General features: G+C 40.3%; 1 protein-coding gene and 1 pseudogene across 2 annotated transcripts in view; both read left to right on the top strand.

Annotated features, from left to right (window-relative positions):
* Window positions 1-14207, top strand: part of Htt (huntingtin) — a 137008-nt gene that overhangs the window by 55615 nt on the left and 67186 nt on the right. For both annotated transcript variants that reach the window (XM_060365463.1, XM_021643667.2), the window contains exons 24-29: window positions 1011-1087; window positions 2246-2397; window positions 2890-3092; window positions 5849-5975; window positions 7444-7571; window positions 12460-12570. In XM_060365463.1, the coding sequence (XP_060221446.1) occupies window positions 1011-1087; window positions 2246-2397; window positions 2890-3092; window positions 5849-5975; window positions 7444-7571; window positions 12460-12570 (798 nt within the window). The remainder of the gene's footprint in view (window positions 1-1010; window positions 1088-2245; window positions 2398-2889; window positions 3093-5848; window positions 5976-7443; window positions 7572-12459; window positions 12571-14207) is intronic.
* LOC110552412 (26S proteasome regulatory subunit 10B-like) lies at window positions 7776-9563 on the top strand (annotated as a pseudogene).

The following is a 14207-nucleotide window of genomic DNA, read 5'->3' as shown; positions in this document are numbered from 1 at the left end:
TATGGGAGGAGCAGTTTAGCTAGGCCACAGAGGAGGACATTGCAGACAGTCCTGGTGCGACCTGATAAGCTAGGATCAGATGGAAGGGGAGGAGAACCTCCCCTATAAGTGGACTAAGAGAGGGGCAAGGAGGAGATGAGGGAGGGTGGGATTGGGAGGGATTGAGGGAGGGGGCTACAGCTGGGACACAAAGTAAATAAACTAATATAAAAAAATAAAGAATAAAATCATTCAGATAAAAAAATAATCAAGTACAACTTTTATAATCAGAAAGAGGAATATTATGCAAAAGTAATGGTTCCTGGGAAGACTTTTATTTATGTGATGGAAGAAACACCTGGATATTGTAGGAAGTCACACAGTTGAGATTCAGCTATCTTGCAAACTAAATTCCTGTTTTTAAAAAAGATTTATTTATTTATTTATTTATTTATTGTATATACAGTGATCTGCTTGCATGTGTGCCTGCACACCAGAAGGGGACACCTAATCTCATTATAGATGGTTGTGAGCCATGGTTGTGGTTGCTGGGAATTGAACTCAGGACCTCTGGAAGAGCAAATACTGCTCTCAAAATCTGAGTCCTCTCTTCAGCCCCGCTAAATGCCTTTGAAATCTAAATTTGTTCAAGATATCGTAAACTTCACTTTAATTGTGATAAAGCACTGCGCTGATCTGGAGGTTTATATTAGTCATTTTGAGTTGAGGTCTTAAGGGAGAAAGAGAAAAACTAACTACCAGGGAGACTTTGGGTTCAGGACAGTGAGAGTTCCTGGCAGGAGCTGCCGGCTACCCTTCCTTGGCCTATAACAATGTTTTACTAATAGATGTGTCCAGCTTTGCTGTTTAAAGTGTGTATATGTCCAGTGCTAGGATAGCTACTCAGTAGTTCTTTACAAATCTCAGTTTTTATTTAATTTTTTTTTGTATGTGTATAGGTCACAAGAGGTTTAATTCAGTAAGCCTTTGGTGGTGTTGGATGTGATTGTTTTCGTTCCTTTCTTCTGCAGTTTGGATGTTGTGAAGCCTTGTGTCTTCTTTCAGCAGCCTTTCCAGTTTGCACTTGGAGTCTAGGATGGCATTGTGGGTAAGTGTACTCCCCGGTGTGTAGTCAAGTTTACACACAGGAAGCACAGCTGCTGGGCTCCCTTTCTCTCTTTTTTCTATTCCAATACCCTCTCCCTGTTCTCCCCTCCCTTCCTTTCCTTTATGTTGGCTCTGTTTGGCTTTGTTTGAAAAATATTTGATGGAATACTTGTTTCTGCTCTATGAGCTGTGTGAAATGAATAGAGAAATTGTTTGGGACACTGAAGCAGTTGTGACTCTAATGAATGTCAGGTGCTTGTGAGCATCTTTGGGGGCTGAGGGTATGATCTGTGGATTCATTTATGGAATTTTTATATGCAGGTAAAAACTTTCTGGTTAGTTTTTTTTTTTTAATTACTGGATGATGAAAGTCAGTTTTGACTTAACATCTGAATTGTGATGAACTACAAGGGTGTGCTTTAGGAAGTTGTGTACTTCCATTATGTTTCCCTACAAAATAATTTCCCCAGTAGATGGTCTACTGCCAACTGGTATAGAATTTTCTCAGTACTATTATATAAGCTTTCACTTGTGTTGATGACCGAGAAACTTTGGGGCTCCCCATAACTTCTGGAAGGAAATCTTTTCAGTGTCCAACTAACAGTGATCGCATAAAGTGATTGCTTTATGATCTAGAGTGATTGCTCTGTTCCTTCCATGAACCCTGACTATAACTACAGGTTCCAGGCATAGGTCCTGCAGTACATTTGACTTCTGAGCAACTTTGACATTGGAGTACAATCTGCCAAGTCAAAAAGGGAAGAAAGTTTAAACTTCATCCGAATAATCATTAGTTCTCTAAATGAACTCTGCTGTGTAAATTCATTTCTTGATTGATGTTTATAGAGTCGTGATTTACAGAAGAGTGTTAGTTGGTTAGCAGTTTTAAAATGATAGTGGCTCAAACCTGTAATCTCAGCACTTGGTAAGTAGAGGTAAGAGGATTGACACAGTTTGCAGCCCAGCGTAGGCTGTGTGTTTCAGGCCATGGGGACTACATAAATGAGAGTAAGGCCCTATCTTAAGAAACCCAAACCAGATCAACAAACAAGGTAAAAGGTAAAATGGATTTCTATGGCATATTTTCTTCATGGGCCATTAGAGAACAAGAGTATATGCTTGAAACTTTGTGTTTGACTTTGGAAATATCTCCTTCCAGAGTGCCCCCACTGAGTGCCTCTGATGAGTCCAGGAAGAGCTGCACTGTGGGGATGGCCTCCATGATTCTCACCTTACTTTCATCAGCTTGGTTCCCATTGGACCTCTCAGCCCATCAGGATGCCTTGATTTTGGCTGGAAACTTGCTTGCAGGTACCAGTAACAAGTGGAGGTGGGCTCTGGGACTTAGCTTTGATTTGCTTGTGAGGAGTACTCAGGTTACAAGGACATGAGAGTCATTTTGGTGGAGATTAGGCCTGGAGATGCTGCCTACATTATCCTTCTTCCACTTTCTTTTCTTTACTCCCAAAATTGTACTCATGGTTTAGAATTTTTTCCAGAACATCAACATAAACACCCTCAGTCTCCCTACAAATTCTAGCTTAAACTCAAGTCAGGTGAGTGATCTTTCTAGAACACAAATCCACCTATCTTAGTTGTGAAGATCACACCCAAGCTGGAGGATAGTGGTGACTTTTTTGGAACATTGAGACTTCGGAGGCAAATAGCACTTTCATGTAAGGCACCTGTTTAGATACAGAGGTTCAGCAGTATGCTAGCACAGATCAGTATAAGAAACTTAGGTCGGAACTGTTTCCCACCTCACACATTTGAGGTGGGGTAATGTGTATGCCTGTGTCACAGCTAGTGCCCCCAAGTCTCTGAGAAGTTCATGGACTTCTGAAGAAGAAGCCAACTCAGCAGCCACGAGACAGGAGGAAGCCTGGCCTGCTCTGGGGGATCGGACCCTGGTGCCCATGGTGGAGCAGCTGTTCTCCCACCTGCTGAAGGTGGTCAATATCTGCGCTCATGTCTTGGATGATGTGACTCCTGGACCAGCAATTAAGGTAACTTCTTACGGGGGCAGTCATTATCATCTGCCTAATGACTGGATTTCCTGAACATCCATGTTAGTAGTCTGTTCCTTCCCTATTTCTTGTAAGTAAGGAAAGTGGCTTATTCTGACACTGTATTTTACATAAAAATATAGTTACTTTGTATGTGTGTGTGCGTGTGTGTGCGTGTATATACGTGTTTGTCAGCCATGAAGCTCAGTAGTGATCATTCTCCCTTAATCTTCCAGATTCTTTCACTTGCTTTCTTTTCCTCATCACTATAAATCTTTTGAAGAATCATCCTACCCACCTAGTTTTTCCTTCTGCTCAGACATGGACCTTTGTGTTGAGGTCTTTAGTCCTTTCTGCAGGACCATGTTCCCCTACTTGAGTCATGCATCTTTAACTCAAGTGTATCTGGTTTCTGATATCACCTTTCAGAGTACTTCCTACTTTGGTCAATCATTTCAGTTTTATAGGTACATTGGCAGCCTTCCTGTTCTTCTCTGGGCTACTTTATACTCCAGGGATGTGGCTTCTTGTGTTTCTTCCAACATCCTGCACTGTTGGGTTCAGTTTAGTATTTCCTGTCCACTGTCAAAGGTGCCCTCCTTTTGACATGCACTCTCTCTTTTACTCTCTGGGATTTTCTACCATAGTGAGAATTTTCTATGTCCATATCAGCCAGGACAGGAGTCACTGACCACATTTGGTACTTTTGTTCTTAAAATGTGGCTTAAGAACTGAACGGACTAAATAGCCACCTATTGAACAGGCAGCGAGGGAATCAGGCTGCTGATGTGCCAATGTCTGTCAGGTCCTTCAACTCTGTGGAGCCACAGCTCAGTGTACCTGCTATCCTGGTGATGCTTCTGTGAAGCTGACTCAAGTGTGTCAGACCCTCCCTTAGCCAGACCCTCCCCTTCTTGTCTTCTTTCCTCTTTTGTACCTGTTTCTCTTCTCTCCCTTTGTACTTTTTCACAATAAAAACAGGAACCACACAATTTTATTTTAGGTCACTGTTCTTTATTTTTCCCATAAAATACTTTGTTTTAAAATCTACGCAAGGCTGGATAGTGGTGGTACATGCCTTTAATATCAGTACTTGGAAGATAGATCTCTGAGTTTCAGCCAGCCTAGTCCACACAGCAAGTTCTAGAATAGCCAGGGCTACAAAGTGAAACCCTGTCTTTTTTTTTTTAAAGAAACCCTGTCTTTATTTAAAAAAAAAATCAGCATAAGCACACCTGTGTGTGCATGTGCACGAACACCCTTTGCATTAGTGCACACGTCCTTAATACATTCCTCCTCCTCTCTGCAGTCTCCTATAAACGGGCGTATCTTATTTGAATTACTTCACTAGCCTGTTTTTGGAAATCATATTATTGAGATAATTTACATTTCATAAAGTTCAAGTGTACAATTTAATTTTGTTCTTTGAGTCTGGGTCTTATACTGTAGGCCAGCTGGCCAGGAACTTACTATGTATCCCAGATTAGCCTCTGACTCAACTCAACTCAGCCTTTTAAGTGCTGAGATTAGAGTATGAGTCACCACCTGGATTTTTTTTTTTTTTTTTTAATTATGCCACAGAGTTCTGTGGTCATCACTACAGTCAATCCTGAAGCTGTGACTCCAAAATCCATCCATGCCCCTACCTCTAGACAGGCATTACTCTGGTTTTTGTCTCTGGGTGTGCTTCTCCTGGACAGTTCTGCTGATGGCCTTATACACTTGGTGGCTTTGTAACAGGTTTTTTCCACCAAAAGGTAGTTTTTTCCCTGTCCTCTACAGCTTTACTGCCTCCTTCAGTGCACAGCCCGACTGCAGCCATTTGTCCTGATATGCTGCTGTCTTTACAGATAAGGATCAGAGGTGCATAGTGACTCACCTAGTCACTGTGGGTCACCATCATAACAGAGCTTCAGTGGCTATTTATCTCTCACAGTTGTAAAAGCTCAGAATTCTAAGATCAAGGCACTGACAGATTTGGTCCCTGATAAAGTCTGGCCTTCTCATGGTGGATAGGGAAGAGAACTTCTGGAGTCTTTTTTCATAGGCACAGGGATCCTGTTTATGAGGATCGTGCCACCATGACCTCATCTCACTGAAGCCCCACCCCCATTGCCTCTTTTTTATTCCAATAGATGAATAGGGTGGGGTCACAGGTGAGTAGGCCCTTTGCTGAGTAGTGAGGAGCAGAGCAAAAAGCTCATGTGCTGCCTCTTATATTGTTTTTACTCTCCGGTGCCACCTTTCCTCTTTGTGTATAGGAGCCTGATTGTCCCATATCACCTTGTGGTTACATATTAGAGAGCCTTTGCCGCGGCTGTGTTGTTACTTATAGGGTTGTAGCTGTGACATCGAGCAGGTGGCTTTATTCAGAACCCTGTTTCCTCACTTGAAAAATGAGATGTTAAATGTTGTATTGTGCTTACTCATGTGATGGTTCACATAAACTATCCTGATTGCCTGCTATTAGAGGGGACAGGTTTGGGGTGCTGGTCACTTTAGGTCCTTTTAACATCCTGGAAGCTCTTCGTGTGAGGAAGTTCAGGGCCATAACTGCCATGTGCAGTTGTGTGAGTGAAAGTAAAATTATCTTTGCACTATCTGAGCTCTGTAATACAAGCTCAAAGGCCATGAGTTGCCTAGGCTACTACCTCCCAATACATAGTGGAATTGTGTATTAGTACTTTCAGGTTTTGGTTCTTGTATTAGCTTTGTCACATTATATTGTCACATTATATTTTTATTTTTTATTTTAGGCAGCTTTGCCTTCTCTAACAAACCCCCCTTCTCTAAGTCCTATTCGACGGAAAGGGAAGGAGAAAGAACCAGGAGAACAAACATCTGTTCCAATGAGTCCCAAGAAAGGTGGTGAGACCAGTACAGGTAGGAAGCAGTTTCTGGAGGGCAGGGGACTGCCTGTGGTGCAGAAGTGTATATACCGTATGGAAAGCTGGTTTATAGCAGTGCAGTCAGGGAAGGGTTCTCCTGGTGTTCATAAGTGTCTGTGTGATAAACTGTAACTTTACTCTAGAGAGTGAATCTATAGGAAGGAGCCTGCCTTTCTGTGCTCATTTCCTTTTCTCCTTGCAGGGGAGGAGTCCAAATTTTCATTAAAGGGGGAAAATAGATATGGGTGGTGGTGGTGGGAAGAATTCTGATGAGGGAAATTAAGACTTTGTGTTTGGTAGAGATAACAAGATGGTGGAAGCCAAGTATGATACATCTTTAATCCAAACACTCAGGAGGCTGAGGCTAGTGGATTGAGAGTTTGAGGCCAGTTTAGCTTATGAAGTGAGACCTTATCTAAAACAGAGAAGAGGGCAGAGACAGAAAGACACAGTGGAGATAGTCATCTGATTTGGGGGAGTCTTGAAAGTACACAGATGTTTGGAGGGCCTTCTGAAATTGGGCAGATGTCAAGGCAAAAGGGCCAGAGTTTTGGCTAGGTCTGTGTCTTGTTGGGATGGGAAGCAGAGGGTGACCACTGAGTCCTGTATACTTCCTGCTTTGCATGCCCACTGATAGCAGTCTTAGTAGATGCATGGTGCCAACACAAGTAGATGTATGTAAGCCTCATGCATGCCTTAGCTTAGTACTTGTTGAGTTTTCTGGTGAGAGAGCTTTAAATTTTCCCTGTGATTTTTATGTATTCGATATGTTGTTAACCTTGTAGCAGGACTATATAATAGGTCTCTTAAAGGTACTCTGTAAATAGTTTGTATCCTTTGACTAACTATGAAATCTTAGATGCTCTTTGTAAAGATTGACTATAGTAATGCAGGAGGATTTACCTGTTTAAAAGCTGCAGGATTGAAATTGTGACTAATAGCCTCTCAGACTAAGCCAAGTGAGAAGTCCTTAAAGCTGGAAGAACCTTGTCTACATGGCACTTGGCACTTTTGTCTCAGTGTAGTAATGTATATGCCCTTTACAGTTTTCAGAACATGTCCAAATTGATTAAAGAATGGGCTCAGAACTCATGTGTCTGGTGTCAGCCCCATGGGCCCCAGGAGCCTTGCTTAAACTAAGGGATTCTGAGGTTAGTTTCAGCCCTTCAGTTAGCAGAGGAGAACAGCTGAAAACAGATGGTTGCGTCAGCCTCGACACTCTTATGTTCATCATTTGTTTTGTTTTTTTTTTATTCTTTGACTCTCATGTTTTAGTGTTTTAGTCAATTCCTCATTACTTCCCAGTATACATACTTTAAGGTTCAAGGGAAGAAAGACTTAACTGTTTCTGCTAGAACATTTTGAAAAGTCATCATTACAGTATTTGCTGTTAAACTTGGAAAGTTTCTTCTATGTATCTAATAAAAGCTTAATTTTGGGGTTTTCTTTGTTTGTTTCCTAAGCCTCTCGACAATCAGAGACCTCAGGACCTGTCACAGCAAGTAAATCTTCCTCCCTGGGGAGTTTCTACCATCTTCCTTCCTACCTCAAACTGCATGATGTCCTGAAAGCCACTCACGCCAACTATAAGGTAGTGCTCCCTGCTTATTTCTGAACATGTACTTCCAGTGGGATGCATATCTGTTTAACCATGTTCATGCTCACATAGAAAGAAGCCCTGTGACATTGGACGTGAATTTTGCTTCCTGAGTTTGTTTTCTAGCTTGGTTAATGGTAGCTTTATAAATACTTAGGATTTATGTATTAGAGAAGTGATCTGTGGTCTCTGGGTTTATTGACTTTCCAAAAATACCTTGGCTTCAGAGACATGTCTCAGGAACTCCTGGGGCTTAGCACATGGTCCTACTTATAGGTAAGGGTCATCACTGCAATATCCTGAAGACACACACCCAAGCCAAGCAGGTTTCATGTGCCCACTCCGTCTGTGAGCCTCAGAATATAGCGCCCAGTACACACCAAAATTTTAGCCTCGGGGGGAGCAGATGTTCACCACAGGCCTGTAACCTGAGCGTCTTATCAGCTAGTGGGGTCTCTGTCAGCGCAGGGCCCTTTGCCAGAGGACCCCTGACTCAGCTTTGCAACAGCCTCCGAGTGATGGCGTGTAGGCTTACATTCCCCAATAATTCCCTAATTACGCCAGCAGTGATGAGTAAGTTATATATTCATCCTTATTGATTTGAAATCCTACCTTTATAAAATGTTGAAATCTCATGATTGTTTAGTTTCATTTATGTTTTTGTTACACCAGTTGTTCACTTATCTATTAGCACATTTTTCTTTATTTTTTAATCTAACTAATTAACTAATTATGTCCACTGTTTAGCTTCCCTCAGGTAGATCCAGTCTAAGTGAATGTTAATCAGGCTTTTTTGAGCACAGGATACCTTTTTGTTCGTTAGTTTGTTTCCTTACCTTAGAAATCTACGAAAGTTAAAATAATTATTAAAATAACTTTATAGCTCACTCACATAGCCCTGGTATTTCTTAATAATTGTTTCTCAGATACATAGCTTCTTTTTTGAGGGCTAGTGATAATATCTAGAGCTTCTGTTTATGTGCTGTCAGCCCACAGTAGAGGAGGGCACATGCAAACTGTTCTGCCTGTCTCTGCTTTCATCATCCCATGCTTCCAAGGTGTGTGCCCTTGCTGGTCCTCTTTGTTCCTGAAATCTCGGGTGCTTGCTTTTAATTTTGGCCTTCCCATACCTTAGATTTCTGCTTCTTTCCTCTCTGGCTCCACTTCTTTAATTTTTAAGTTTGCGTGTTTTCATCTCATGAGGATCCTGGAAATATTTTTTAATCCTGAGATTGGAGGACTGTCAGAACATGATTTGGAAATTAAGAGAGATAATAGAATTTCCTCTTACAAATCTAGAATTATTCCAGTGCATAGGAATAATACCTCCAAAAGGCTGCTTGCTATATGGACCACCGTGCACTGGGAGAACACTCTTAGCATGAGCTATTGCCCACCAACTTCCTAAAGGTTGTAACTAGTTCTTTTGTAGAAAAGTACATTGGTACTATTGTAGAAAAATACATTAATTAGAGAATTTAATTATGCCTGGGACCATCAAACATGCATCATTTTTGTGGATGAAATAGATGTTATTGGTGGCTGTTAGTTTTCTGAGGCTCCATCAGATGACAGATTCAAAGAACTTTAATGGATTTACTAAATCAAGTGGATGTATTTGATACTCTGCATAGAGTTAAAATGATCATGGTTACAAACAAACCAGATACACTGGATTCTGCTTTGCTGCATCCAGGAAAATTAGATAGAAAAATACATATTGATATACCAAATGAACAAGCAAGATTAGATATATTGAAAATTCATGCAGGCCCTATTACCAAGCACACTGAAATAGATTATGAGAAAATTGTAAAGCTTTCAGATAGCTTTAATGGAGCAGAGCTGAGAAATGTCTGTACCAAAGCAAGTATGTTTGCAGTTCATGCAGATCATAATTTTGTAGTTCAGGAAGACTTCCTATAAACAATCAGAAAAGTGGCTGATTCCAAGAAAGAATCTAAACTGGACTACAAACCTGTGTGATTTACTATAAGATTTTTGTTGGCTGATTTACTATAAGATTTACATTGGCTTAATGTAAAAATAAAATTAAGGAAAATAATGTATGTATTGGCAGTGATTTCATTAAAAGTGAATAAACATAATAGTATATAATTTAATAATTCTTTTAAAATTGGTACAGAAGAAAGTTGTATATTCATTAATGCTGCCGTACTTTACAAAAGACGTTTTGAAGCTTTTTATATTTGCTTTGTGAGCATTTTGTACCCCATTCGAAGATAAATTAAGATAGTAGAAGAGAACATTTCTTGTGACTTATTTTATACCTTGTTTTCCTTGTCCTAAAAAAATGGAATAAAATATGTTTTAGTTGTTCTATTTCAAGAAAAGTATCTGTTATGTTCCTTTGATTTAATTTATAATGTCTGTTACCTCCATTATTTCTCTTTCACTTTTGTCTGAATGTTCTCTCTGTTGGTGAGAGTGCCATACTCAAGTTTTCTACTATCAGTGTGTGAGTTCAGTATGTGATTTAAGCTTTAGTAATGTTTCTTTTACAAAAGTGGGTGCCCTTATGTTTGGGGCATATGTGTTAAAAATTAAAATGTCATCTTGCTGAATTTTTCCTTTGATGTGTAGTGTCCTTCCCCATCTCCTTTGATTAGTTTTGGTTTGAGTCTATTATTAAATAGATATTGAAATGGCTACACCAGCTTGTTTCTTAGGTCCATTTGTTTGGAATACCTTTTCCCAACCTTTTACCCTGATGTCCTTTTTTGATGTTGAGGTGTGTTTCTTGGTTGCAGCAGAAGGATGGAACCTGTTTTCACATCCAATCTGTTAGTCTGTGTCTTTTTATTGTGGAATTGAGACCATTGATATTGAGAGATATCAATGACCAATGACTGTTGATTCATGTTATTTTGTTATTATTGATGGTGTTGGTGTGTGCGTGCTTCCCTTTTGGTTTTGCTGGTGTGAAATTATTTCCTGTGTTGCCATGGGTGCAGTTAACCTCTTTGGGTTAGAGTTTTTCTTCTAGCATCTTCTGCAGACCTGGGTTTGTAGATAAATATAACTTAAATTTAGTTTTATTATGGAATATCTTATTTTCACCATCTATGGTAATGAATGTTTTTCTGGGTGTAGCAATCTTGGCTGGTATCTGTGGTCTTTTAAAGTCTGCAGCACTTTTGTTCAGGTCCTTCTGGCTTTTAGGGTCTCCATTGAGAAGTTGGGTGTACTTCTAATAGGTCTGTCTTTATGTTACTTAGCATTTTTCCTTTACAACTTTCAGTAGTCTTTTGTTGGTACTTTTTGTTCCTGTTTGAATTCCTAAATATTTCATTTCTAGAACTTCCTCAGTTTTTGTTTTCTTTATTGCTTCTATTTCCATTTTCATGTCTTGAATAGTTTTATTCATTTCCTTCAACTGTTTTGTTGTTGTTGTTGTTGTTGTCTTTCTTTAAGGGACTTATTCATTTCCTCTTTAAGGACCTCTATTATCTTCATATAGTTGGTTTTAAGGTCTTTTTCTTGGGCTTCATCTATGTTGGAATATTCAGGGCCTGCTGTGCTAGCATAGCTGGGCTCTGCAGGGACTTAGTATCCTGACTGTTATTGATTGTGTTCTTAACATAGGCATCTGGGCATCTGGGTTTGGGGTGATTATTAGTCTACATGCTGAGTTCTGGGTCTGTCTTTGTGAGTGGGTGTTTTGTTCCTTGGTTTCTGTTTCCTCTCTGGATTTTCAGAGAGTGTGATAGGTGTGTGTTTCCTGTTTCCCTGGATGTGGCTGCTGTTGTTGGAGGCCAGTTTGCAGTGAGGAGTAGCAGAGGAAGGTCAGGAGTGGGTGGTTGGTGAGAGCCACAAGAGATGTGGGCAAGGGGAAGGAGGCCGCAGCTGGTGTTATGTTGTAGTGCTAGGGAGGAAACTGAAGGATTGATTTTAGATGATGGAGTGGGGAAGGTTTGGGGGCAGCCCACCTGGTGTTCTGGCAAACGTGTCCTGCAGTTTAGCAGGAGGTGTCACCCAAGTTGGAGACTGAGGCACAGTGATGACTGGAAGGATAGGGAGGCCAGGAGAAGATGGTCTGTGGGACCCACAGGAGCTGTGGAGAAGGGGAAGAGAGGCTACAGCTGGTGATCTGTTGCAGTGCTGGGGAAGAGACTGAGGGATTGACTCTAAGAAAACAGTTTAAGGGAACTTCTTTAACGGGGTGGGGGAAGTCCTGCCAGTATATTGTAAATTTAACTCATTTTACTTAAGTAATAAAATTTTAGAGCTCAGACTTCTCATTGGCACCATATGTTAAATTGTTAATGGCAGCTATAGAGAGATGGAAGGCAGAAAGAAAGAAAGACTTGGTCTGACCTTAAGTAGAACCATGGTTAGGGGAACATTTTTGTCACCCACATGTGCTCATGGCCAAAAATGCCTACTCAGGTAGAATGACTTATGTAGTCGTCTAGGGAAGCTGGGGAGTGTAGTCTTTCATCAGGAAACTATCAAGATTTACTCTCATTTCCTGTTTTTCTCCTGTATTTTTCCAGTATTCCCTTTCATCATAGGTGTTTAGGATCAAGTTCTGTGGGCAGATTCTCTTCTTTTGTAATGTTTTCACTACTGGTTCTTTGCATAATCAGCCCCTCCCCCCATCTAAATCTGTAGAAATAGGGGAATTGTTGTATATTTCAAGTAAGCTAAAACTTTTAGAATCTTAATCATCTTAAGACTAACTTGAAAAAAAAAAAAAAAGACTAATTTGACTATATGTAAAATTGACAGTGACCAGACACCCCTGGGATGGTGAGAGTCTAGGTCAGCACTGCAGCAGACGGCATTTGTGTCTTTGTTGTAGATAACCAGACTTCGGTGGTGCCAGTAACCGTGTCCTCTCTCCTTCCACCTTGCCAAGGTCACCTTAGATCTTCAGAACAGCACTGAAAAGTTTGGGGGATTCCTGCGCTCTGCCTTGGATGTCCTCTCTCAGATTCTAGAGCTGGCGACACTGCAGGACATTGGAAAGGTTTGTATCTGGTCTCTTTTCCTTGAACCTGGGTCAGAGTACTTCGAGTACCACTTCTTCATGTGCTGTAGGCACATCTACAGCTACAGCAGCTGGGGAGACTGTGTCCCATTTATGCTGCAGTATTGCAGTGTCAGGGGCCAGTTCTGATAGGTCTGTTAACAGCGTAATGTTGTCTTTTCACCACATTTTTTCATTTAAAGGTTTTCCTTAAACCTCTTTTAGTCTAGAAAATGTTTTCTAGAAAATGTGCTTACGGGATCCTTTTTTTCTCCTTTCACCTTTTTAAATGGAAAGGGACAAAACCAGATGAACAATGGTGACCGACTAGCTCCTTCTGCAGTTCAGAAAGTGCCACATCCGGGCTCACTCGTGTTCTCTAGTTCTGAGTGCAGTGATCTTCCTCCTCACCCTCTAACACCTAGGTCTGCCATTGCTAAAGCACATTTTTTTTTCCAGTGTACTCCATGGTGAGTCAACAGCCATCTTCAATTGAAATACAGTATAGTCGTCCAGGACCTGCCAACCATAGATGTCAAAATCTATTCATACTAATATTCCTTATATGAAATGGTACCCACATCCGCTTATAATGACTAAATTGTCTTGAAATTACTTGTATTGTTTAGGAATAATGATAAGGAAAGAAGCCTGCACAAGCCCAAATACAGACACTCTGAATCCTGCTTTTCTTTCCAATTTTTTTCCTCTTCTTTTTTTTTTTTTTTTTTTTTTTGACCTATATTATCAGGCTACACACTATTTTACAATTTTGTCTCTGTTGCCTACAGCAGCACCCGAATCTATTAACATTCAGCAAACATTTGTTCAATAATCAGATGTTCTTCTCAATAATCAGTTTGAAAGTTGATTCTGGTACCTAGTTGTACTCCCACCAGAGGCTAGAACTTGGGAAGCTGTGGCAGGAGCTAAAAGACCACCCACGTCAAAAACAAATGAACAAAGAGAACTGATTTGAGTGTCTCATCTGCCTTATATCTTTGTTCCAAGAATGAATAGCCCTGTCATAATTCCATGATGTTGATAGATGGCTTTTGTTTTTCCACTGTCTAGTAGGTCTTGTTATTCCACACTAATTTTTATAGATAATTGGGATATGTATGTGAGTTTTGCTTGCTTTATGCATAATACTCATTTTCCCACATATCTTACCATTCTGTGTTTTTCTCTGACTTCTCCCAAGATTTTAGACTAGTTTTGAATGATTTTATTATGATGTGCTTTGATGTGTTTTTTTCTTCAGCTGTGTTTCTTATACCTTGAATTTGTTGAGTTTCTTAGGTTCTGGGGCTTTACAATTTTCTACAGTTTAGAAAAGTTGGGGCTACTTCTTTAAGTATTTTTTTAACCCTTTTCCTCATCCTGTTTCTTAAGGGTCTTTTAATTACCTTCTAAAAACCCATATTTGGTTGCTTAAACTTGCCCTTAGCTTACTATTGCTCTTTTAAGAATTTAGGTTTTATTTTTCTAGGTTCATTTTTATCATTTTTAATTATGTGTGTGTGTGCACGTACACACAGACATATGTTGGCAGAATTCAGAAGAGGGCGCCAGAGCTCCAGAAGCTCGAGTTGTAGGTGGTGGGGAGCTGCCTAATGTGGGTGCTAGAAACCCAA

Source organism: Meriones unguiculatus, chromosome 12 (assembly GCF_030254825.1).
Source record: "Meriones unguiculatus strain TT.TT164.6M chromosome 12, Bangor_MerUng_6.1, whole genome shotgun sequence".
Taxonomy (NCBI): domain Eukaryota; kingdom Metazoa; phylum Chordata; class Mammalia; order Rodentia; family Muridae; genus Meriones; species Meriones unguiculatus.
The sequence above is the reverse complement of the archived record's forward strand: the minus strand, read 5'-3'. Positions and strand labels throughout refer to the sequence as shown.